This window comes from Amborella trichopoda, chromosome 9 (genome assembly GCF_054954075.1).
Source record: "Amborella trichopoda isolate Santa Cruz 75 chromosome 9, AtrichopodaSantaCruz75HAP2 v2.0, whole genome shotgun sequence".
In the NCBI taxonomy this organism is placed as follows: Eukaryota; Viridiplantae; Streptophyta; class Magnoliopsida; order Amborellales; family Amborellaceae; genus Amborella; species Amborella trichopoda.
Genome location: NC_142344.1, coordinates 3,382,651 through 3,408,449, shown reverse-complemented (window position 1 = coordinate 3,408,449; position 25,799 = coordinate 3,382,651). Strand labels below are relative to the sequence as shown.

The 25,799-nt window shown below is 35.2% G+C and overlaps 1 protein-coding gene across 3 annotated transcripts; it reads left to right on the top strand.

The window, feature by feature from the left end:
* Positions 1-43: 43 nt before the first annotated feature.
* Positions 44-23,872, top strand: LOC18437732 (uncharacterized). Of its 3 annotated transcripts, none has more exons than XM_020669316.2 (14): positions 44-254; positions 6,137-6,742; positions 6,924-8,102; positions 8,222-8,549; positions 8,782-9,034; positions 12,744-12,960; positions 13,697-14,046; positions 15,274-15,807; positions 16,421-17,624; positions 17,727-18,080; positions 18,506-18,743; positions 19,070-21,726; positions 21,821-21,975; positions 23,420-23,872. In XM_020669316.2, exons 1-14 carry the CDS (start codon positions 150-152, stop codon positions 23,754-23,756), a joined length of 8,517 nt encoding a protein of 2,838 aa, XP_020524975.2. In that variant the 5' UTR covers positions 44-149; the 3' UTR covers positions 23,757-23,872. The 3 variants fall into 3 exon arrangements, with proteins under 3 accessions (XP_020524975.2, XP_088703270.1, XP_088703271.1); XM_088847144.1 differs by lacking the exon at positions 44-254 and adding an exon at positions 2,765-5,982; XM_088847145.1 differs by lacking the exons at positions 44-254; positions 6,137-6,742; positions 6,924-8,102; positions 8,222-8,549; positions 8,782-9,034 and having other exon boundaries at positions 12,862-12,960; positions 13,665-14,046.
* Positions 23,873-25,799: the final 1,927 nt, after the last annotated feature.

Below are 25,799 nucleotides of genomic sequence, written 5' to 3'. Positions count from 1 at the left end.
GATGCCTTTTGGTATATCAACTTTCTCAAAGTGAGAGGACAGTGGTGTTTCTTTTCTTAATGGAGAAGCATTGCTTTGGGATTAAATGGAGGATTGGGGTTTGGTGGTCCATGTAGGGTTTTTGGGGTTTGTGCAGTTGCAGACAAGCCATGGCTAGGAGTGGTGATGAGAGGAAGAAGGGCTTGGGTTTGCTTGATATTGTTTTGAAATGGACCGTTGAAGATGTATATAATAAAGATCTCTATAAGGAGAAGGTTTGATTTATACCGTCTTATTTTTCTTTTTATTTTCCATGATAATTCTTGTGCTCTGCTGATTTTTTGTGGTTTATATTTTTGAATGGCTATATATATATATATACATATTCTGCCAATCATGTTGCGTATTTTGTTGAATTTCAGCGATTTTTTCTACTCTCATTTGATTGATTTTAATATGAATTGTTCTCTCTTCCACTCTTTTTTTTTTAAAAAAAAAAAAAAAAAAACTGGAAATTTATCAAAATAACACATAAAGATTGAACTGGTTAACATTTTAATCCTTGGTGCATTTTGTTAAATTTTGAAACCAATTTTGATGTGTTCGGATTCTTGAATTTTGATCAACATGTGCTATTTGAAATTTGATCAAATGAATGATGGGCGGTAAAATTAGATTAAAAAAAGGGAAAATGTTAAATATTTCAAATCTTCGGAAGAGTTTGATAAATTTTCTTTTTAATTGTTTTTTGTTTCATTTTCTTTTGTATTTTGAAATTGCACTGCTTCATTCTCATGGATATTGCTATCAATTGAATTAGCTGGTCGAAGTTTAGATTATACTTATATTACTTATATAGAATAGGGATGGTATACAATGAGACAATTCTCCTTTGGTACAAGGAGATCATAATTATTTGTAATAATTATAACCATCCGATGTGAAATCTAATAGCTTGCGTGAGTTACAAAGTTCGAGAAAAATTCTTTTGAATATTGAGTTTTGTGAATAAATACAACCACCAAATTTCATATCCAGGTCGAGATTAATTGTGATCACCTTGTACAAAAGTTAAATGCTCTTATTGTATACTTTTTCTATAAAATTTGGTTTTAGTTAGTATAATATTTAAATTGTAAAACAAAAAAGTATGAAAATTTATTCCGATGTTCTATTTCCATATGATTTCTTTTATTCCTATGTTGTTAATGAAAATTTTGAATTTGTCATGCAATATGTGAGAAATTTGAAACGAATATCTCAATGAGAAATAATAAGTTCAAAATTCAAATATTTAGTAGCATGTTTTAAATTAGGTTAAGAGAATTAATTGTAGGAAAGTACATATTATCTCATCTGCTTATAATTTAATTACTATTTACTAATTACTAACAAATAAAGGGTATTAGGGTGTCCTCAATAAGATGACAACAATGAGACAATTGCAGTTTGGACAATTATTACCTTCAAGAAAGTATGCATAATAATAATATGAGAAATGATCCTATAGGATCCTCTCCTATGCATATGTGTAGGATCATCATTAAATTTCGCTTGGATCTCTACAAAAGTCAAGTCCCACACCCATATGATATGACAAGTTTTTTAAAGATCCATACCAAATTTAATCGTGATCCTTTGAGGTTCTACAAAGATTGGTGGGGGAAGGTCCTATAGGATCATTACTCATATAATATTACCATCTTTGAAGATAGTAAAAATAGGAAAAGTTTATATAGAGCTAAGGCTCTAAACAATCAAATTAGAGCCCGTCTAAAAAATTTCACACAAATAAGTTGTTTTGATATCCAAATATTTTCAAATTTATCATCTTGACATCTAAATGTATGGATATAAGAAAAAAAATGGATTTCAAATTTTAAAAATAGTGCATTTCTTGAACCGTCGATTTTTAAGATTTTAAAGTTTTCATAAATCTCCTCGATTTACACTATTTTTGAAGTTTTAAATTTTATAATTAAAGATGAAAATTTAAAGCTATAATAATGGTTTCCAGTATTGAAACCATATTTCTCATCACTATTAATTATTTAGAGCCTCGGCTCTATTCAAACAGCACCTTTTGGAAAAACACTCTAGAGCTTTGCCCCAAATTAAATATGGACCTTCCATTTTGATTGATGGTAAATCTAATGGAATTTTTGCTCGATTTATTTTTTATTTTTTTTGTCTTGATGCATCACATTTGACTGGAGAAGGTTTCAGTTCACGCGTATCCCCTTAAATTGGGAAAGTCCCTAAATTTAAAATTTCTTTGTTCGGCCTGTTACTGGAGAGTCACCTGCTGATCTTGAGAACTAACATGTTGCTAAATTTTCCAGGAAAAATGATAAGCCACCAAGAGTATCAAAAGAAGCTGATATTTGTTTGTAGTGGCCGAATGTTTTGTTACAAATGTTAAACTGATATTTGAGATAAAAATAGGGGTAATTTTGTTATTAAAAAGAAAAAAAAAAAGAGTTTTGAGTACGAACACAATACCTTAAAAAATCGTTTAATTAACACGCATATCCTCATAAAGTATCATTATTTTAAGGAAAATTGTTTGATGCGGAGCTGAACCGCATTTGTAAAATATGCGATCCATAAGTATAAAGTATCTATTTTAAAGATGGATGCAAATAGGTGGTCCATCTAAAAACAATTATAACTAACAATCTAATTTTTTTTAATATAATTATTATTTTTAATTTTCATTTTTTTTTTGTTTTCATATTCATGATCTCCATGTTAAATATTATATATTCTCTAAAAATTAAAATCAAATTATATTTAAAAAACATATTTATGCAGGCTGGCTGTATAGAAACCTTGTCCTTATTTTAGATGTCGTCGTTATTACATCTTATCATGTCTTCATTATTTTTGGAACTTGGTAGCACCCTACACCCTCGTCACCATGTTTGGTTTTCATTCCAATGAATAACACTACCCCACTAATGTAAAATTCCGTACGAATATAGATTTTGGTAATAAAATTAATTTAAAAAGTTTTTACGTAATTTTCTCTGGAAATCTAAATGACTTCGTAAATAACGGAAGTTTGAAAGGACATGCGCGTAAAATTTTCGAAGTTGTACTTGAAAGCGGAAAAATGTCTCTCTCTCTCCCATCTCATGTCTTAATTTTCGCTAATTTTTTGCCCAAATATTAACAGAAAAAAATGCGTTCCAATTGATGTAAAATAAAAATTGGATCAAAATTATGTTTCATTACTGCCATTTTATTTTCTTTTTGGTTTCGTGGCGAAATTTTGATTGATGAGAAACAGGGGCTGCTCACTCTCAATTAAAATCAATCTTCATTGAAGATTGCTTAGACATTCATGGGCTATATTTAATCCTGGATTTTGCTGAGAGCGTTTCTTGGTTTGGTTTTTCCTTTGATAAACATGGGTTTTCATATGGTGAAATGCACTAGAATTTGCTCGTACTCTTCTTCTCTTACCTCGAAATTTTTTCATCTTATGAGATTGTGGGATTTCCTTTTCCTGATAATGGTACATTCATATATTTTGTTGGGTTATTGGGTTGATTCTTGTGTCGTCAATGGTGAAACGATGGTCATCTGTTTTGCTTACATTGCCATGAGATTTTCGAGAATTTGGGTTTCTTTTTCTGGTTTGTTTCTGGAGCTATTTCTACCTCTATTTTTCTGTTTGATTAAGCTTTATACATAATTGGCAGCTTTTTTTCATAATTTTCCTTTTGTTCATGCTTTTTTTTGGTGCTTGATTTATAATAGTTTTTCAATTCCAGGCCACGTCTACATAATCACTTGTTAGATTGTTTCAATTTTCATCAACCATGGTCACTATTGTTTCAATTTCAGCAACCTTCTACAACAATGATTACCTACTATAGATATTAATTGCTGATAAATTCAATTGGATAGTACATTCGATGTTTCTGTTATAGGTATTTCATTTTGGATCGATTGGCTAAGCTTGCAACCTTAAGACTTATAGGGCATAGACTGAAACCCCCATTCAGTGCATTTTAATGATGCAACTCATTTATACTAATTTGCAACATTTCGCAGCAACTCAACTTGGAATCGTCAAGTCATGCACAAGCCCCAAAAGAGTTCAAAAATTGCTAAAAGATACAATGATATTGTTAATAGTTATTAAAAATCAGTAATTATGGATCATATGTCTGCATCATTTATTTTATCTGTATGTATGATGGAAAAAAGTATATAGGAAATGGAACATGGAGGAAATTTGATATATAACTTGAAACAATTCAGAAAAATGCAAAAAATAGAAAAGTAGAGCATATAATAAGAAAAAGGGTGTGGTTTGTATAAGCTATCTACTTTTAGCAATCCAAGGCACACATCTAAGGCTCATCGAAAGATGAAATTTTGGTGTCAAAAAATTCAATGATGACCTGAAAATCCATTTAACAAATAATTCTGAAATTTTAAACTCAAAAAATGGTTCAAATCGGGTAGATCTGCAAACGGTTGAAAATCTTGAGAATGGCCGGTCTACCTTATGTATTACAAGATGAATCTATTTTGGGACTGTAAATCTCTCTCTCTCTCTCTCTCTCTCTCTCTCTCTCTCTTTTCCTACATCCATATATCTTGAGGTTGAGATAATCAATTAAGGGGTTTTTCAGTATCTGAACAACCTTTTTCTATGGTATGGATATTTGAAGCTTGCATTTTTTTTACAGTACAAGGTTGCAACTTTTTATAAACTTTTTCCCGAAACTAATTTACACGTCATCATAAAAAGTGTGTAAATTATACATAAACTTATTGATGCTTAGATATTAGTTATTTAGAAAAATTATATAATGTTATTTACTTATTTTTTGTATACATGATTTTGAACACAAAATTTTCCTCTGCACAGTGTTGAGGTCGAGTTACTTGGCCCAGTCCAAGTGGAATTGGTTGCGCTTTAAGACGTTAATTTGCAATGCATAGTACCATTTAATAAATTTTTTGATAATTTAATTATTTTAATAATTTGTGAAGCATTCAATGTAGAATTTTAAGCTGTTAGAAAGGCATCATAAAAATAATGAGGAAAAGGCGAATGAGTATCCAATTCCTTGAGTTTGTTCTTGTACTTACGCTTATGTTGTCAATATCAGTGAAGTTAAAGAACCAGTTCTCTAAATAACCAAAAATTGGTTTGCTCCACATGGGTGGTTGCATTGCTGCCCTAACGTGAAGACAGTGGGTTAACTTATTTTGATTTATTGGAAAAGTGCACTGTTGTTTGAGTTGTGTATTGTGTTTGATAGTGATGGATTGTAAAGTCTACATGTTCTTCAACAGTTGAGATTCTACGAGACCGTATTGCTAACATGTTGTCCTTGGTGAAGTTGTTTCTGATGGCTTATTTTGTTTTTCACTTTTTCGTGATGAATTGGCCGTGTATGATTTTTGGAATGCGTGTTGGGTTTGGCAAATGCATGTTGCATTGTTTTTATTTGTGTGTTTGTCTTTGCCACCAATTAGGATTTCAAAATTCGGCCAAGTGCACCTGGACTCGACCCCTTGCGAGCTATGTTACTGTGTACAAACTTGGGTAAAATAAAAACTTTATTGAAAATCCCAAAAATTATATTTTTCCTGAAAGAAATGTATAAGTATTTTGATGATGATTTGTGTTTTGCCTTTTTCGTGCACAATTTTTATTTTCCTCCTTTTCTTGGATTTCCTGGGTTGCTTACAGCTATAAAATAATTCTTCTAAATCTATCTTTTTCGTTTTCTTGTCCATCTTATTTGGTCTTTTGATGTTGTTTATTGTTTACTTTTTGCTTTTCTTTTTTTAAACTATTTATTATATTTCTTTTTCAAAATTTTGCAACTTTTTTGGTCTTGTACACTACTGGGTCCTGAATCTACTTGGAGTGTTTGATTTGGACCTCATTCGATGTTATTTTGGCATGGTACTGGACCTTGTAGAGGAGCTGATCGTCTTGTCGTTGGAATTCAAGCTTCACTAAGGCATTAGGTTTTGGTTTTATCTTCAAATACAGTTGCATTTTCTCATTGTACTTTTTGTCTTTTGGAAAGTTATTGGGGTGATAAAGCTCTCATTTTGTGCATGACTAAAGGTCATGTGAGATTTTCTTTTTTTCAAAGATGATTAGTTGTTTTTTGTTCAGGTAAGAAAAATTCCAGAGTTATTTCACTCGGTTGAAGATTATCTTGGATCATTTGTATATCCTCTTATTGAGGAAACACGAGCTGAGTTACGGGAGGGCTTTGAGCTTGTACATGAGAAGCCACTTGCTGAACTTTTATCTGTCAAAGGGGTTGTATCCAGTGGTTTTGGATACATCATTGAAGTAGACTCTGGTAAAAATGGCTTGACGGTGGGTGGTAGGGATCGTTATGAACCAATGAATAGTGATATTGTAATTTTATCCACAATTGTTCCTGAAGATGTTGCAGATTTCAATCGCTATGGCACTTTCTATTGTCTTGCTGCACTTCGTGAATGTAAAGGGAGAGTCGGGGATGATGAAGTGGAGGGAATGGTTGATGGATCAGAGGCATTGGAAGAAGAGGAACAAAGAAAGAATGTATTTGTACTAAAAGTGTCAAATTGTGTGGATGATATTCTTTCCTCTGGGAGATCTCTTTATGTTATCTTTCTAATGAGTATCTCTACTAATAGTCGGATATGGCATGCACTGAATGTGAAGTCTGAGGAACCCCGTTATGAAAATATTAAAAAATTTGAGAAGCTGTTGAATGGTGGAAACTTGGTAAGATTTACTTGTCCTTTGTATCTTTTCGTTACAATGACGGTTATGGACTTATTTTCTTTACATTGATTGGTTTTGCTTTTGCAGTGTATGATATGCCTGTTCTTTCTTCTTTATCATTCTGGAATCCAGATTTTCTGTAGCAATTGAAGTTAATCATTTGTTTCCTTCTTCATTGCAGGCCACGTCAACCCATGATACTTGTTATATGGATCGGGTTGAAATTGTGGGCAAAGAATTTCTTGCAGAACTGGAATCCTCCATGCTGAATGATTCCCAAATTGATGCAGTAGTTGGCACTATTTCATCACTGAGAAACAGGCAACCTTATATGATAAAACTTATATGGGGTCCCCCTGGAACTGGAAAAACTAAAACCATTAGTTTTATTTTGAGTGCTCTCACCAAAATGAATTTTAAGGCCCTTACTTGTGCGCCCACCAATGTTGCAGTTTTGGAAGTTGCCTCGCGTTTCCTGAAGTTGGTTAGAGATTGTCATGGGCGAGTCACTGGGGACAGTTTCACTGGTTGCTTTCTTGGTGACATGGTTTTATTTGGAAATAAAACTCGTATGGACATTGTTGGTGAGCTTAATGATATTTTTTTGGATTATCGTGTGGATCGTCTTTTAGAATGTTTTGTCCCACTCACTGGATGGAACTATAGACTAAGGTCCATGATAGACTTTTTTGAGGATTATGCATCTCAATATAAAGACTTTCTGGAAACTGATAAAGGCAAGGAGAATGCTAGCTTTCTCGCATTCTTACGAGAGCGTTTCAATGCGATTAGCTCACATGTGAATAATTGTATCAGCATATTATATTCTCACTTGCCTAAAATATATATGTCAAAAAGTGTGTCGGATAATTTAATTGAGCTTCACAATCTCATTGAATCTTTTGGGAATTTATTATTCAGTCTTGATATTGATGAAGACAAAGTGAAGGTCCTCCTTAAGGTTTCTGAAGAAGAGGGAAATGATAGTTCCGGAGGTGCGGAACTTGTTGAGGATGGTTCATTATCTTTGGACTCTGTTGTAAAAGAACTTCGGGTAATCAGAAGGTCGTGCCTTCGTGTCCTTGGAGTACTTAAAGTTTCTTTGATACTTCCAAGAATGTTCTCTAAATCCTCAATTCAATCGCTTTGTTTGAAGAATGCTTCTCTTGTCTTCTGCACTGTGTCAAGTTCTTCTCTATTGCATTCCTTAAGGATGGAGAGTCCTTTAGATGTACTGATTATAGATGAGGCAGCGCAGTTGAAAGAGTGTGAGTCATCAATACCTCTACAACTTGCTGGTTTAAGGCATGTTATACTCATCGGTGATGAATGCCAGTTGCCTGCCATGGTTCACAGCAAGGTTTGAGTCTGCTACTCCTGATTATCTTTCTACGCTCGCCCAAAGACAATGGATGGGTGCGACAAGAGAATGAATGACATAATTTCCTTTTTTCTATTTTGATTTTTACCTTTTGCCAGGTATCGACAAATGCAGGTTATGGGAGAAGTCTTTTTGCTAGGCTTGGATCACTTGGGCATCCGAAACATCTTTTGAATATACAGTATAGAATGCATCCATCAATAAGCTCTTTCCCCAGTGCAACATTCTATGGAGATCAGATTTTGGATGGTCCTAATGTGATGTGTCGAAGTTATGAAAAACATTATCTTCCCAGAGCCCTCTATGGTTCTTATTCTTTCATAAATATCAGAGATGGAAGGGAAGTATTGGATGATATAAGCAAGAGCTGGAAAAACATGGTGGAGGTTGCTGTTGTCTCACAAATAGTTCAAAAGCTATTGAATGGTATTCATATATTTCTCGTGTTGGTTTGTGATTCTTGAGGGCAAGCTACCTTTTCAGTGGCTTGGTTTAGTTTTCATTATTTTTTGGTGGCCTTTGTTTTTGTTTCTTTTAATTTGGTTTCTAATTTATCTTTTGCATTAGCTCTAAATATAATATACTTTTTTCATTTTCTCTTGAAAGTTTTTCTGCAGAAGCAACCGAGAATTTTATTTTTTGTATGTAAATTTTGCAGCATGCAGTAGTTCTGGCCAGAGGCTAACTGTTGGGGTCATATCACCGTACAATGCTCAGGTTTGCGCAATACAGGAGAAGCTGAAACGATATGAGATGCATGACGGTTTTGCCTTGAGGGTCAAGTCTGTTGATGGATTTCAGGGCAGTGAGGATGATGTAATAATAATTTCAACTGTCAGATGTAATGGCAGTGGAGACATTGGTTTCGTATCTAGTCGATTTCGGACTAATGTGGCTTTGACACGAGCAAGGTACCTTTTACTGACTTGCTTCTCTCTGGCATCTTGTGTGACTTTGTCATTTGCTTCATTTGTTCTTTTCCTTTATTTGATATTGCATTTGATTCACTATTTTGAAAAGTTTAGCCATTGTGACAAATTGGCTTCATTTCTCTTTTTAGATCTTTTGGTTTTGCGTGACATATGTGGATACATTGTTTAACTTATTGTGCAACTGCGGCGCTGTGAGTTGGCTCAAGACAATGGGTCTGGTTCTCAGAGATGTGTTATTATGAGGATTCTTCATACACATGTCAAGACATGAGCTGCTTGACATTTCTAGACTTCTAGCATTTTGGATGTGTCCACTCATCCTAAGTCAATTGCCAACACTTATCTATTATCAATCAGCAGCAAAAAGAAATGGAGATTTCTTATTAAAATCTTTGAAATAGGATTCATTCCAGTTCAACCTGTTCATTGACAGTTTTTGGAATGAAAACAACCTAGTCATGCATCATCTTTCTTGATGATAAATGAATCAAACAAATCGACTTTGATAAGAATCTTTCTATGTGGTACACGAGATAGGCAAGCTTAAATTTCAAAAAAAGCAATTAATCCACTGTGTGTTCTAAAGTTAAATTGCTTCCACGCATGTGTAATGATGGTAACATTTAATGGGTCAAAATAAGTGTCTTGGGGGTCCATTTTTGTCAACAATAGGAAAATTGTTTCATGCCAGCTGGACCGTATTTCTACAATATGCGGTCCAGAGGTATAAAGCATCCATCTTAAAGATGGATGCAAATAGGTGATCCATCTAAAAACAAGTATAACTAACAGTCCAAATGTTTTCTTAATATAATTGTTATTTCTAGTTTTCAATTATTATTTTTTTCATATTCATGATCTCCTTGTTAAAGATTATATATTCTCTAAAAATTTGGATCAAATTATATTTAGAAAATATGTTTATTGCCAAGCCTGCATTTCTATAATATGCGTGCTGGCCACATCGAAACCGTGTCCTCAACTATATGGTTGAAACAATGCCGTGCACATTGAAAGCATATTTAAACCTTACCAAAACCTTTGTTCTTGAAATGCAAATGAAATGTTTAATCATCAAAAGGATCTTCCATTTCCTGAGGAATGCAACAAAAGGCACGTGTGCCCTATGAAAGTTATTCAGGTGGAGTACCCTCCCATTCTCGTGTGTTGCATGCAATAGCAAATGAGGGGTAAATTACATAAATACTAATGTAAATGGCCCAACATGATCATAAATAAGGGGGAAACATAATCTCCGTTCTATTTGTTTTCCATTATCATAATATTCTTCTACATGTAGTACTTAGAAGTAGATTGTATGATATGATGTTCACCCCTTTACATGGCTAGTCATATGCCCTTCCCCCATTTGTTATTCCTTCCATTTTGTTTCCCTTGTTTTTTATTTATAACCAATGTTTTAAAAATCGGTGATCTGGATTAGAACTGGCTGATCCAGATCGAGTCAGTCAGGTCGATTCTGATCCCGCTAAATATTGGGGGTTCCCCCCTTGAACCAACTGGATCTGTCTGGTTTTCCAACAGAACTGGCTGGTTTTGTTAGGGAAACAGCCAATTCTGTTAGGATTCGGGTAACCAAGTTTGCACTTTATTTTTAAGAAAAAAACAAGTGACCGAGTTTGCACTTTATTTTAAAAAGTTGTCATTTGAAATTCTTGTTTTGTAACTTAATGAATTGTGGTGTGCCCACCCTTCATTTAAGAACCTTATTTTTTGTGCTATTTACAAACCTTTTTTTTTTAGCAGACGGGCCAACCTTTTTACTTGCGTGCACCTTACGAACACACACGGCTTGCTTACACATCAGTACATTTTATAGAGCTCACTCCCAGCTGTTCTGTGGAATCCCCAATGTGGAATATATCCTTGCCTAAGTAAAAATTGATGTTCCCTTTAAACACCACACCCCCCCCCCGCCCCCTTCCCCCCCCCACACGAATATACTGAGTGAAGTGTTTATTGTGAAAAAAGAAAAGAGATAAGAGACTACAGACCAATGTCAAATTCACTTCACTTCAGGCCGCTTCACCCCACTTAGATGTGATTCGGCCAAAAAGAAAAAGACTTTGAAGCGAATCTGACAACACTACTATAGACTTTATCGCGAAAAGAAGAGAGAGATACATGGAGCTTTTGAAGTTTATTAGTTTTTCTTTTTCGATGAGAGAGAGTTTGAAGTTTATAAGTGGTAAGATATTGAGTAGGCATTCTCTCTCTCTCTCTTAGAAATTGAGAAGGCATTTTCTCTTTCTCTCAATTCCATGTGAGTTTATGGAAGTGTAGGGGACTTTTCTCTCTCCCTCTATTTTGAATATTGGATTGGGTTTTCTTTTCACTCTCTCTTGGATTTTTTTTCATATTCTCTCTCCCCCTTGGATTGGGTTTACAATTTTCACACTCTATCTCTTGAATTGGGTCTTACATATCTTTCTCTCTCTCTTTTGAATATTGGATTTTTTTTTATATTTATTTTCACTATGCTGTATTTGGTTGCTCTCTCTCCCTCATGCATAGATCAAGGTACACTCATTGCACTTCGTTGTATATCTATATCAACAAATGATCTGCCTTAGCGCTTGTGTTATTGAAAGACAAAGTAACATCAGCTCCTCTCAAATGTCCATGGTTTACTTGATATCATTCGCAAAATATTAGCATATTTTCTCATAAATTCGTGTTCAAGCCCACAATTCAACTACCTATAGTACAAATTTTTTTGTAATAGTATTATATCAAAATTAGTATAAAAGATTAGTATTGAAACGAATATCAATAGACACTCAGACAAGATATAGTCTTTCAATCACGTATTTTTGTAAAATAATGAAAGTCCATAATGCATCACCCTTATTTTCTTTTGGAAACCCAAAAAATAATATTATGACATTTTTTTTAAAAAAATTTATAGCCGGGTAGGGCCAATCCAGCCAATTTTGCGTTCCGGATCGTCGATTCGCCAATCCGACCGTTTTTCGGATAGACGATCTAGTTCACCCTTCCATTTTTTTAAACCTTGTTTGTAACATTATTGTTTTGTATTCATTAAACATTACATATTTCCTTTGTTCCTTTTGGGATTGTATACAATGAGACCATTTACCTTTGGTACAAGGCGGTCACAATTATTTACAACTATCCGACGTAAAATCTGATAGCTTGGTTGTGTAACAAAGTTCGAGGAAATTTCTTTTGAACTTTGAGTTTGGTTAATGGAATAACTGCAGCCACTAACTTCAAATCTAATGGTCAAGATTAATTGTGACCACCTTGTACCAAACGCAAATGGTCTCATTGTATACTTTTTCGTTCCTTTTCTACCTTCTAATTTATTCTGTATTTCTGTGTGTGTGTGTGGGTGGAGCATGCATGGAGCTTGATTGTGTTTTCTCATAATCTTTGTAAATGTACTCACATGCATGCAATTGCGTATACTTGTTGCATTGCTTTTCTAGTTCGCATAAGTTTTTCACTATGGTGATTGGGTTAAGTCTGATACATAGTGAGCAAAGATGTGGTCTGCCTGATGTGGGTGTTTGGATTGTGTTTATGCTACATTTCTTAGGGCAATTAGCTGTGTTTCTTAAGGTTTTATAAATTAGTAGTTGTTACTTTTAACTTCTTTTCCTGCATGATCCTATGTTTCGTCTCTTATTAGTTTTAATTGCAGGCACTGCCTATGGATAATGGGTAATGCGGGGACATTGATTCAAAGTGGTTCAGTATGGGAGGAACTTATATGCAATGCAAAAGATCGTGGGTGTTACTTTGATGCTCTTGAGGATAAAGGTTTAGCGGATGCAATATTACGTGTGAAAAGTGAACTTGAAGAGTTAGATGACTTGCTTAATAAGGATTCGTCAAATTTTGCTAATGCAAGGTGGCAGGTAGGCTCTCACTTCTATTGGACTTGTTATTTGTGGGAGTTGTAGGTCCACATAAGGCTTGAATAAATTGCAAATTCTATATCTATGTTTCTGGATAATCTGGCTATCATTGATATCTCTGTAGTATCTGTGGGTTTCCTTCTCTAATTGGTTTCTGTTATTTCGATTTTTGTTTTGTTGTTTTTATTTTGTTTTTTATATATGTAATGTGCTTCTTGTCACATGCTCTTATAGCAAGAAGCCATCATATGAAATGTGAATGAAATATTATTTAATTTCTGTTACTTTTGGGTTTGAGTTTTGTGATTTGGGATTAATTTTAGCATTAGGCTGTGTTTTTTCTCTTGCATTTAAAAATGGGGGACTTGTTTGCTTGTGGTGACAGTCATTTTGTATTGACCTTAAGTAATGAGATGTGGTTGACTTCATTGATACTCTAGAAGGTAGCACCAAGGTTTAACCATTCAACACTGGAATGGTCGAACAGGCTTAAGCATATAGTGAAATCCTGATTCTATATTTCATATTTGTACTTGGTTCTAATTAATTGGAACCTCCCCATTTTCAAGGGGACCTTCTGTTTCATAGTCTTTCTTTCTTTGTGCTTATATTGTAGTAAAAGAGATAAGTTGCATGCTTTCATGGGTTATGTTTGGTATTTTTTGTTGTAATTGGTGATATTTGGGTTTCTCTTTGTGGTCCAGTTCACATTTAAGTGGTTTCGTACTCTCCATAGGTGTTGTTTGCTGATGATTTTAAGAAATCCTTTGCAAAACTAAGGACAACCCACAAGAAGCAGATGGTTCTGCGTCTGTTGTTGAGGCTGGCTAATGGTTGGCGTCCAAAAAGGAATTTGTACTTTGTAGAAGGTGTTTCTTCAGGCCTTATCAAACAATCCAAGGTTGAAGGGCTGATTCTGATATGGACAGTTGATATTGTGAGGAACACACGATGTGAACAAGTGTTGAAGGTCTGGGATATTCTTCCATTTGTTGAGGTTTCCAAACTTCTTAGGCGCCTTGACAACTTCTTTTCGCTTCATACTGAAGTTTATCTACAGCGCTGCAAAGAAAAGCTACTTGAAGGGTATTCACTATCCAGCTTGGTCTTTCATCCTTTGTTGCTATTATGTGCTTTTCATTCGTCTGTATTTTTATATATTTTTGTCGATCATGTGAAATCGTTTTATAGTTTGATAAACCTTGTTTTCCCAATTTCTCACCTTGCATCATTGAGAGCGGCTCGATCTCATGTGCTTCCCTTTCAAGTTTTCTAGATCTTTACTTATTGTACTCTGCTTGATCATCCACATAAGTATGTATCTGATATCTTGATGTATGACCTTAGTGTTAATCACCTCATTTTTATGTAGTTTTTTCGTGCACACCTTCATCTAGTATATGCTTTGCCAATTTATGGGTTTTATGCCATGTAACAAGTTTGATAGTCTTTGTCCTTGTGTTTTAGTTGGACTCAGAGAGAGCCTTTGAGCAGCTTTTTTGCCAAAAGACATAAAATAAAGGTTCATGTGTGAATCATTATGTTGATTTTAAGAATGTAGTTTTAGTAAACCCTAAACCTTGTATATCATGTTATAGGTTTAAATCCTTATATTCTTTGGTGGTATATCATTTACCAAAATGGTTTATGGAGCTAGAGTGTTCTTACCTCGATATTCAACCTTGCTAGTGCGAGATACAATGATGTATCTGTACTTGCCACCTTCTTTTGTCTCTTTGCTTCACTGCCGGTTTAAGCCAAAGTACTGCTTAGATGCCCTGCCTTGTGTCCAAGTATTATTTGTTGCAGCATTACATTATTGTATGAGTTTTGCTGTTAAATCTAATGCATACTTGTTAAAGTAGGATATCTGAAGGGTTTGGTAAGAGTTGACTCGTGGCAACTTTTCTTTTTGGTATTTCACTATAAGGTGTTATTTCCTCCAGTCAAGAGCTCAAAAAGGGCAAGGGATAGGCCCAAAAGGACATGCTTGGAAGTAGTGAGAAAAGATACAGGGAGTTATAGCCTCACTTATGGTATGGCCTTTAAAAGAGCAGAATGGCGGACCAGGATTCATGTAGCAGACCCCAATTAGATGGGAAAAGGCTTTGACGATGATGATGATGATGTGCTATTTCCTGATGTCACCTTTCAAGATTTCTTCATTTATATTTGGCTTCTGCCCTTTTTATTCTGATATATTTATCCCTTTGGAATTCTTGACATAGAATCCTGAGGTTTTATTTCCTTAATTTCTTCCAAAAGACATGAACTTACTTGTTTCATGCTTCTGACTTATACTTTATGTGTTAGGAATCTTGAAGTTCCAAAGAGCTGGGCTACAGATTTTGAGATTGTGCAGTATAAAAATTTATGCAAATCTGATCATGGGGAACCAGTGGAAGAGGGTAGGTTGGAGACTGGCGAATGTATGGAGAGCTCTAAAGTAAGTGAAAGTTTAGTGTTGATGAAGTTCTACTCCTTATCTTCTGGGGTGGTAAATCAATTGCTAACTGCTACTGATGGAAGAGAAGTCGATCTCCCATTTGAACTTACTTATCAGGAAAGGGAAATAATTTTGTTTCCTGAAAGTGCTTTCATTCTTGGGAGATCAGGGACTGGCAAGACAACTGTGCTGACTATGAGGCTTATACGAAAGGAACAGCAGTATTATGTGGCTTCAGAAGGATTAGATGTGGATGGTTCATCATCTGAGGTAACTTATAGCATGTATGAGCAAATGGAAACAAGTCTAGTGTCTAAGAGGAATTTCTTAAGACAGATTTTTGTCACTGTCAGTCCTAAACTCTGTGCAGCTGTCAAGAGCCACATACATCGGCTCAAGAGGTTGGTTCTTCTTTTATGCTATTTATTCTTAGCTTCTTAGATTCAATGTTGTCAGGCTTGTTCATTATTGGGTAATCTTCTCTGGTTTCCAGCATTTTTGACACCTGTTTATTGTATTAATGCTAGGAATTCATCTTCTTTATTATCACACCCATAGTATACCTTGTCTTGTTTCTGTTTTGCTGATGGAGGTTTGGATATGGCAGTTGGCAGTTATGAAACAATTGGGATTTGCAGATGGTCGTACTTTCTCTATGGCTATTTTTTTTTTTAACAAGTTAAGAAGGTTTGCTTTTGGAAGATAAATCTATAGGGAAAATTGCTCGATGCCTTGTTATGATGTGTATCTATGTCCTCGTGCCTGCATTTACTTGTGCACTGAGTTCTTTTTCTTTTTGGAAAGTGTTTCGTACATGTAAATGCACACTTATGATTTAAGTTTGTTTACGATTTTCAGGTGTATATTTTTGCTTGATTTTTCAATTGATTTTGAATTGTAGCACCTTCTGGGTTTGATGAACTGTTTATTTTAGATGCTCTAATTTCGCCCATATTTTCTGTCAGCTTTGATGGTTTATTGATGCTTTTCACTTATTATTCATTCTTTTCCCAGGCACACTTCTGGGAGTGACTTTTCTGTCAGTTTGGATTCAATTGAAATGCATGATGCTAGTGACAATTTGACTGAGTTCAGGGATATACCTGACAATTTGGATGCTATCACTGAAAGGCACTTTCCTCTTATTATTACCTTCCGTAAGCTCCTACTTATGTTAGACCAGAGTATGATGCCTTCATTCTTTTATCGCTTCCATGATTTAAGGGAGCTTCCTCTTGGTGGGAGTAGAATTTCACAATCCATCGCTCTTCAAAGGTTCATTGCGAGAAATGAGGTTGATTATGAGCATTTTGTTAATTTCTATTGGCCACATTTTAACGGCCAGTTCATCAGGAATTTGGACCCATCAACCGTATTTACTCAAATAATTTCTCATATAAAAGGTGGATTTGAGGTGGGTTCTATTCCAGATAAGCTGGGTCGGGAGGTTTATGTTGGCTTGTCTGAAGGTCGAGTTTCCACTTTGAGTAAGGAAAAGAGAGAGAGAGTGTATGATATTTTCCTGGATTATGAGAGGAAAAAGCTGGCAAATGGGCACTTTGACATGTCGGATCTGGTGATTGACATACACTGCAGATTAAGGGAAGGTGGCTATAAGGGTGAAAATTTTGACTTTGTTTATATTGATGAAGTTCAAGACCTGACAATGAGACAAATCGCTCTTTTTAAGCATGTATGCAGTAATGTTCAGGAAGGATATGTATTTTCCGGGGACACTGCACAAACAATTGCAAGGGGAATTGATTTCAGGTTCGAAGATATTAGATCGCTATTCTACAAGGAGTTTCTCAATGAGTCGAGAGAAGGATGTTTAGGAAGTGCACGAGGAAAAGAAACAAAAATATCTGATTTGTTTCACTTGAATCAAAATTTTCGTACACATGCTGGTGTGCTGATGTTGGCAGAAAGCGTTCTTGATTTGCTCTACTCTTTTTTTCCTCAATCCATTGATGTTTTGGATCCTGAGATGAGCCTCATATATGGTGAGTCACCTGTCTTACTTGAGTCTGAAAATGATGAAAACGCCATTATGACAATTTTTGGCAATAGTGGAACTATTGGTGAGGGTTCACATGAATTCGGAGCAGAACAAGTTATTTTGGTCCGTGATGATTCTGCAAAGAAGCAAATTTTTGATTATGTTGGAATGCAAGCTCTCGTGTTGACAATTATTGAATGCAAGGGCTTGGAGTTTCAGGTATGGCAGTGCATATGTTCTACAAAATTGTTAATATTGCCTTATCTCATGTTGATGCTTTATTTGATTTGTTATTCACTGCCTTTTTATTGGATTGGGCAGGATGTTTTGTTGTATGACTTTTTTGGTGCATCTCCTCTGAGAAACCAATGGAGGGTTATCTATGAATATATGGCAAACCTGGAGTGGCGGCACTCGGAAGTACCTAAATCCTTTCCCCATTTTGATGAAGGGCGACACAATATTCTCTGCTCTGAACTAAAGCAGTTGTATGTTGCTATAACTCGTACAAAGCAAAGATTGTGGATCTGTGAGAATAGTGGAGATTTTTGTAAGCCAATGTTTGATTATTGGAAGAGTTTGGGTCTTGTTCAAGTTAGACTTTTGGATAGTTCGCTGGCTGAGGGGATGCGGGTTGCTAGTAGCCCAGAGGAATGGAGGAGACGTGCCATCAAGGTTTGTTTTGGTTCACCCTTCTCTCTCAGATCTATACAACTGTGTTCTGTAATTTATTAATTGCACATGGACCAGCTGGGTACCGCTGTGTACTTCATTTCAGTCTTGTTCCACAGAAAGTGGCCAAAAGGTTGGGGTTGCTAAGTACTTGACACACCTGGAAATCACCGGCGTAAGTAGTAGCTTCACCTTTACTCCTTGGACAGGAGTAGAATATTATGGGAAACAACTGAAGAATAATTTAGCAATAAAAACAAAGAAAAAAAAATTGAAGTACATTTGGTTACTTTTCTTTGGGTATTCTGGTGAACTTAGCTGCCTTCATTTTTGGCCATTTCTCGGTGCACCAGTGATAATGAAATAATTTATGTCTGGCTACATGTTAGATTTCCTTAGAGCTTACAGAGCTGGTTTGATACCTACAGTTGTTCAATGATGACAACTATGAAATGGCCACAATGTGTTTTGAAAGGGCCGGAGATGTACAAGGTGAAAAGTGGGCCCGAGCAGCAGGACTTCAAGCGACGGCAGATCGTATTCTTTTGTCAGATCCTCAAATGGCTCGTATCGCTATGGTTGAGGCAGCGAATATATATGAAACTATCAACAAGGTCGAACTTGCTGCAAATTGTTATATCAAATTAGAGGAGTTCCAAAAAGCTGGTTAGCACTCTTTTCTTCTTTTTCAGATTTATTAAAACTCCTTAAAATATATATTTATAGGAACACTGTGATCATTTTGAGTCAATTCTTGAAATTTGTTATATTATGATAGCTGCCTTATTTGCGTAGGATTAGCATGTCTTCAGGTGGTTGTTATTTTTTGTATGTTTATGGAATCTCATGGTTTAATTTCTATTGATTAGGGAGGGGTTGCTGACATCATGCCATGACAATGCTATCGCTTTGCCTTGTCTGTAATGTTTCATACAAATACATTCTTTCTTTTGTATCTTACTTTGCTTTCATTTTTATTGTTCTTTCAATAGGCAATATTCTTTTGGAGAAATGTGGTATGTTAAGGCTTGAGGATGCTGGGGATTGTTTTTCAATGGCGCACTGTTGGTCTGAAGCTGCTGATGTATACTTTAAAGCCGGTGTTCTCTCCAAATGCTTGAATTCTTGTACAAAAGGCGAAATTTTCGAAATGGGATTGCACTACATTCTACATTGGGAGGATAGTTCTCCTGATTCTCAAGTTGCAAGGCATGAAGAAGTTTCTGAGGTTAAAAACAAGTACTTGGAAAACAGTGCTGATTACTATTTTTGTGCCGGGGATATCAAGCGCATGATGAGATTTATTAAAGTTTTTGCTTCTATGGGTATGGTTCGTTCATTCTTGAAGTCGCGGAAGTGTCTTGATGAACTACTGCAGGTGGAGATGGAAGCAGGGAACTTTGTTGAGGCTGCTGATGTTGCAAGAACGAAAGGAGACCTGCTACTTATGGCTGATATGCTAGAAAAAGCAGGGCAACCTGGAAACTCATCAAGATTGCTTATGTTATTTGTTGTTGTCAATTCTCTTTGGACACCTGACAGTAAGGGTTGGCCATTGAAGCAATTTGAGGGGAGGGACCAGCTATTGGAAAAGGCCAAAGGCTTATCATTGGGAGAATCTAGTGTTGTCTATGAGTCTGTTTCGGCTGAAGTGAGCTTTTTATCCAAGCAAAATGCCAGTCTGTCATTTATGGTGGAGCACTTAAATGTTGCTCAGAATTTGCAAAATATTAGGCTGGAATTGTTTGCTTGTCACTCAATTATCGACTTTCATCTTTTACTGGACCCCTCAAAGTTTCACTGGGAGTCTGCTCCATACTTAGATCCACCAAAGGATGTTGATGGAATCACGAGTCAGAACAAGGTTTCTGTTGTGACATTGATGTACTATTGGAATTTGTGGAAGCAAAGGATTTTGAGCATCTTGTCTTATCTTGCTTCATATGATGATTTTGTTGGGTTAGATTACCATAACCATGGGAAGTTTTGTTTGGAATACTTTGGTGTTCTCGCTGGAAAAGATTGGAGTCGCTATGCTGTAATTAACAGTTTTTCCTCTTGGATGGGTGAAAAAGTGAGGGGTTCTCTTTCCAAGCAGGGGGACCTCCTTTACATAAGTGCTAAACATTTTGTGTTGCAGTGTCGAAAGTTCTGGGAATCAGAATTGCTATCCGTTGGTATAAAATTGCTTGAAAAACTAGAAGCTCTTCGTACATGTTTCATCTATAGATCCTTGTCTCAATTCAGCCAAGGTGTAATTGCCCTCAATACCTTCGAAGTTTCAAACTTTCTTAATGATCCACAATATCATCGGGTAGGATATATTGATTCAAAGCTAAAGGGATACTTGAGATTGTCTAAAGAGTGGTTTTTGGATATTTGCTTTCCTTTAGACTGGAGAAATGCCATGGAGGAGAGTCTGGTATATCTTCGTGAGCATGCTATTTCAGGGAAGATTGTTAGGGAAATTCATTTTGAAATGATCAATCCTGGAAGAGAAAAGTTGTCATATGGCCAAATTGGGCAGATGGTACTGCTACTTTTTGTTTCACAAAAACATACTGATGAATTATATAAGAGCATGGTGAAGTCTCTGGATCATTTTCCCCAGTGGCAATCTTTTATTGAACAATGGATGGATTGCAGGGAGATGGGGTGGGAAGAACTGGCCGTTCTGGTCCCCAGGTTTGGTGATGCATTCAAGAGCGTATATGAAATCAACTGGAGGAATGTGCGTGATTATGTGTCACCTCGCTATTACATACTCCTTGTTGAGCGCCTCTTGTTCCTGCTTTGCTCTTGTCAAAGGTGGAAAGGTTGTTTTTTTACCACAAAATCTTGTCTAGTTGAAATGGTTGCATGCCAGGATTGGGAAGCCCAGTCTAGAGCTTCTTATGCTCCTCAGGAACCCAATCAGTATTTCTGTGTTGGGTATCTTGATCGTATTTATGATTTTATATCTTACATTATTCGTGGTCTTCTTTTCAATATCCGCGATACAACGGACTGGGTTAATAGTTCAAATTTGAAGCACTCTTCCTACTTGCCATCAATGGTGTTGCGTTTAGTCATTATCTTGGGTTTGGTTTGTCTGAACTCCGGAAGGAATTATGAATTCGTTTCAGATCTATCGAAGATATGGGATATATTATCATTTTTGCCTCCCGGTTTCCATCAGTGGATTCGTAGTGTCTATGTGCATCATGCAAAGGCCAGTGGCTTGTTTCTTAGAGGCTTTGCTGAAGCCTTACAAGCAATTGGCAATCCATTGGTCGTGATGCTTAGAGATAGTTCCGAATTTTCTTGTCCAAGCTCAATAATCCTTGCCCAAGATGAAATGTTATGCAAAGAGACTGTTCTCAAAGCATTGTTTCCAAAAATTACCGAAGGTTCTCAGTGCAAAGATCAGTCAGTAGATTCAAATGCTGCAGTCTCTTCTGAAATTCCTCCTTTTACAACCGGTATCCAAATCAAGGGGCAGTTCATGGATGTGGCAGGGGAACAACATCCCTCTGCTAGTGGAGATTATGTCGTTGATTTTAAGATAAAATTTGGTCAGTTTTGGGAAAAACTACTCGTAGTCAATTCCCTGGAGCAGGGGTGGGATGTTAACACTGGAAGTTTGATTTCTGATGCCAAGCGTATTAAGGTATCAATATTAGCCTTTTTTATATTTTATTGTAATGCCATGAAAGGATGTTAATTTCTCTTCTTAAGTAATGCTGGTTCCTATTTTTTATCAGATGGATATGGAGAACTACTTGCAGGTGGTTAATTGTGCAACAGTGAAATCTGGTGCGGTTCAGCAAAAGTTTCGAGTGTTGGATGTTTCTCTGCTGGGGGAATTGAAAGGCATGGTTGGGGAATTGGACCTGCTGTCTGAAACCTTGGATTTAAGGTTTAGTATTCTCCCAACTTTCCACATTGATTACATTCTTGGCTAATTAATACAATATATAGTATTTGTTTCGGTTTGGATTTTTCTGTGTGATGATTATTGGTTGCTCTTGATCTGTTTGGTATTCAAGTGTCATGGTTGCAATTCTTGTTTAAGTGGATGGCCTTGGCATTTTGCTATACCATTTAGTAAGGATCATCACTAGCAATAAGCACAGGGGCATATATTGGTGAGCAAATAAGTTGGTATTAATTTGGATTTTGTCCAAAAACTGGTAGCCAAAAGAAACAGTCAATAAAAATGGAGATCCTCAAAGTTTTGCGTGTAAGAATGTGATTAGCTTAGATTTGATTGAAATAAGTGATGTAAAAGTACGGTATGTGTGTCTGTATGTATTTATGGTTGGGAAGGGCAGCTAATAATATTAACCTTCCGTGAAAAAAAAATTGAAGTATGTGATATATCGTTTTCTAAAAAATAAATAAAAAGTCATTATTTTGGAAATATGTCTCTTCGAATGTTCACTAAAAATTCAGAGCTTTCTGCGGGAAAAAAAAAAGGAAAATTGTTTGGTGCGTCCAAACCTGCACATGTTACTATGCCGGCCCGGAGATCTACACCGTCGACCAAAACCGGGTCCTGTAAATAATAGTCCTTCAAAGAAAAGGTAAAATCAACGGTTCAAATATTTTCTACAAAAATTGTCATTTCTAATTTTTAAAATGTATTTATTTTTACAGGTTTATAATCTCCATGTCAAATATTATATATTCCCTAAAAATTAGGATCAAATTCTATTTAAAAAGAAATTAGTAAGGGGCCTGTATTTTTACATGTAAGTACGTGGACTCAGAAACCGGGTCCAAAAAAAAAAAAAGGTTTTGGATGGATTTTTGCTGACTGTGGTACTGATATTCTATAACATTGTATAACAAGAGTCTCATGGATATGGAGCACTTGCCTTGATATCTTGAATATAAGATCACTACATTATCCCGAGGAATTTTAATCATCCAACATATGCAAATGCAATGTTATCTTTTGGCTTAAATTGCTTGAGAGGTAGGATGGGATTTATCATGGAATAATTGTGAAATTTGCGACAGTAATTCATTGACTAACCACATAGAAATGCATTGCTATATTATTTATTTGATCACCAACAAAACCTGATACTTCACATACTATCATATCTGTTAAGTTTTTTAAGTCCATAGATGATAGTGTAAAATTGCAGTCCTTCATTATTAAACTTCAAACAGAAATAATTCTCATTTTTATTGGTATCCGTATGACACAATTCTTCCCTAAATGGGCCATAGACTCTCTTCTTTTTCTTGGTTTTTTTTGTAATCATTGGAGTCTTTATATGGTGATATTCGATTTGGGTGTAATACGATTGATTTTATGCACTAATGAAGCTGAAATTTTTATTCTGTGATAGTAAGAAAGAGCTTCAAGGGAATGACAGGTTGATTCAAGGATTGTGTGACAAGTTGCTGCATAGGAGACCTTTGCTTGAGCCCCTCATGGAGTCAATGACTTCAGTGGAAGAGCCAAGTACCCCAATCACAACTACTGAAAGTAGTGTCGCATCTGAAGCCAAAAATGGAGGAAACAAAGGGAAGGACACGAAGAAAAACCAAAAACCGAAAGGAAAGAACAAGACTACCGAAACTAGTGTCGCATCTGAAGCCAAAAATGGAGGGAACAAAGGGAACAAAGGGAAGGACAAGAAGAAAAACCAAAAACCCAAAGGAAAGAACAAGAAGAAAATGTAGTAATCTTTTTTGTATAGTCTTTTTATAGTTTGTAAATATTGTGCTATAATACGGTTGTTTGGACGAATATTTGATGTTTTCTAGTGCAAGATTTTTAATTGTTTATAGATTTATTCGATTTGTACCTGTTTTGAAATTTTGAATTTCATAACTAAGGTTGAACTTGGATTTTCAAACCTTTGTAAGGTTTTTTGATATTGGAATTACATCTTTTGGTAAAATTTTGAGATATGGCTTATTTGCATAGTATAAGGTGGGCACCTCATACAAACTACCCCATATTAAAAAAGATTTTCCCTCTATTTATTTATATTTTGGTATTTTATACAATGAGACCAATTATCTTTCATATAGGGAGGTCGCAATTACTTACTACTATCCGATGTGAAATATGATAGTTTAGATGGTACATAGTTCGTCAAAAATTATTTTGAACCTTGAGCTTGATCAATGAAATAAATGCAACCATCCAATTTTACATCCAGTGGTCAAGATTAATTGTGATCACATTGTACAAAGGTAAATGGTCTTATTATATATTTTTCTTTATATTTTATGTCCAATTTTTTAATTTATTTGTTAATCTCATATAGTTCCATTAAGGAATTTCAAGCTCGAGACTGAAATATCTTTTAAGGCTTGGGTGGGCCCGGTTCATTGTTAGCCCTACCATTGGCAGGAGTAGAATTCAAGATATTATATTGTAACACTCTTCCTCCTTCACCACCTAGCCTTGAGCTCATTCCCAGATCCAGATGTCACTTAAAACGTATTTGTGCTAGGTTTGGATATTGAAGTTTTCAAACTCAACACACTGTGAACGTTTTGGTGATACGTACCAATCAGTATTATATTTACTTAAAGGAGTATATTATGCTCCTAGAGGAATATAATGCCTATCTACTGCCTCAGGCTGGGTGTATTTTTTTAATCCGAGCCACCAAAGAATCGTTAGAAAATTTTAATATTAATTTTTTTTTATACTTAGATCTTACCCCCAAAAACTGGGATGGTATCTGAGTTCAATCTTGTGCCAGTATTTTTTTCAAGTGCACAGATAGTACAACTTGAATTTCTTTTCGTTTTTTTTATTTTTTTTTATTTTTTTTATTTTTTTTTTGGAGATTAATATATGAATGTTGAAAAGGTTATATCCTCAAATTTTAGGATCTTAAATTATTCCTAAATTGGGTTTCATCCGGTGGAGTACATGCATGGCCGTACACCATGCGTGTATTCCCCCTAACAATAGACTTATTAGGGACATTTTTTCAATCTCAAATTTGGAACCACCTAATAATATTATTTTCAAAAGGAAAATTTTGGTTTTTGAGATCTCTAACGCTTAGATCTCATCTTAGAATGATTGGACGGTATCTCGTCAATCTTGGGATATTATTCTTTTCCAAGCTTATAGAGAGAGTGCAATTTGAATATGAAAAAAAGAAAAGAAAAGACAAAGATTTTGAGTCCTTGAAATTGTGCATCTTGTATCACATTATTTAGACAATACATTTTCAAGATTTTCATATGTTTATAGATCTACTTAATTGTAACTGTTTTTTGTGTTTAAAATGTTATAATTAGATATGAAAATAGATTTTTAAATAATCCAAAAAACTATTTACACCAAAATTATATGTTATGATAAAATTTAGAGGTGCGTGGATTGTTAATGTTACAACCTTAAACAATCCAATTAAGGCGCACCTCTAAATTTTATCATAATATATAGATTTGGAATAGAAAATCTTAGAATTATGTGAAAATCTATTTTCATATCTAATTATAACATTTTAAACACCAAATATAGTTAAAATCAAGAAGATCTATACACATATGAAAATCTTGAAAATGGACGGTCTAGATAATATGTTGCAAGATGCACTATTTCTGGGACTCAAAATATTTTTATTTTCATTTTTATTTCTATTTCATATTCATAAATGTAGATGTCGAGATATCCATTGAAAGGGTTTTCAACATTAACACAAACATTTTCTTTAATTCTATATTTTAAAGTTGCAACTTTATATATTTGTA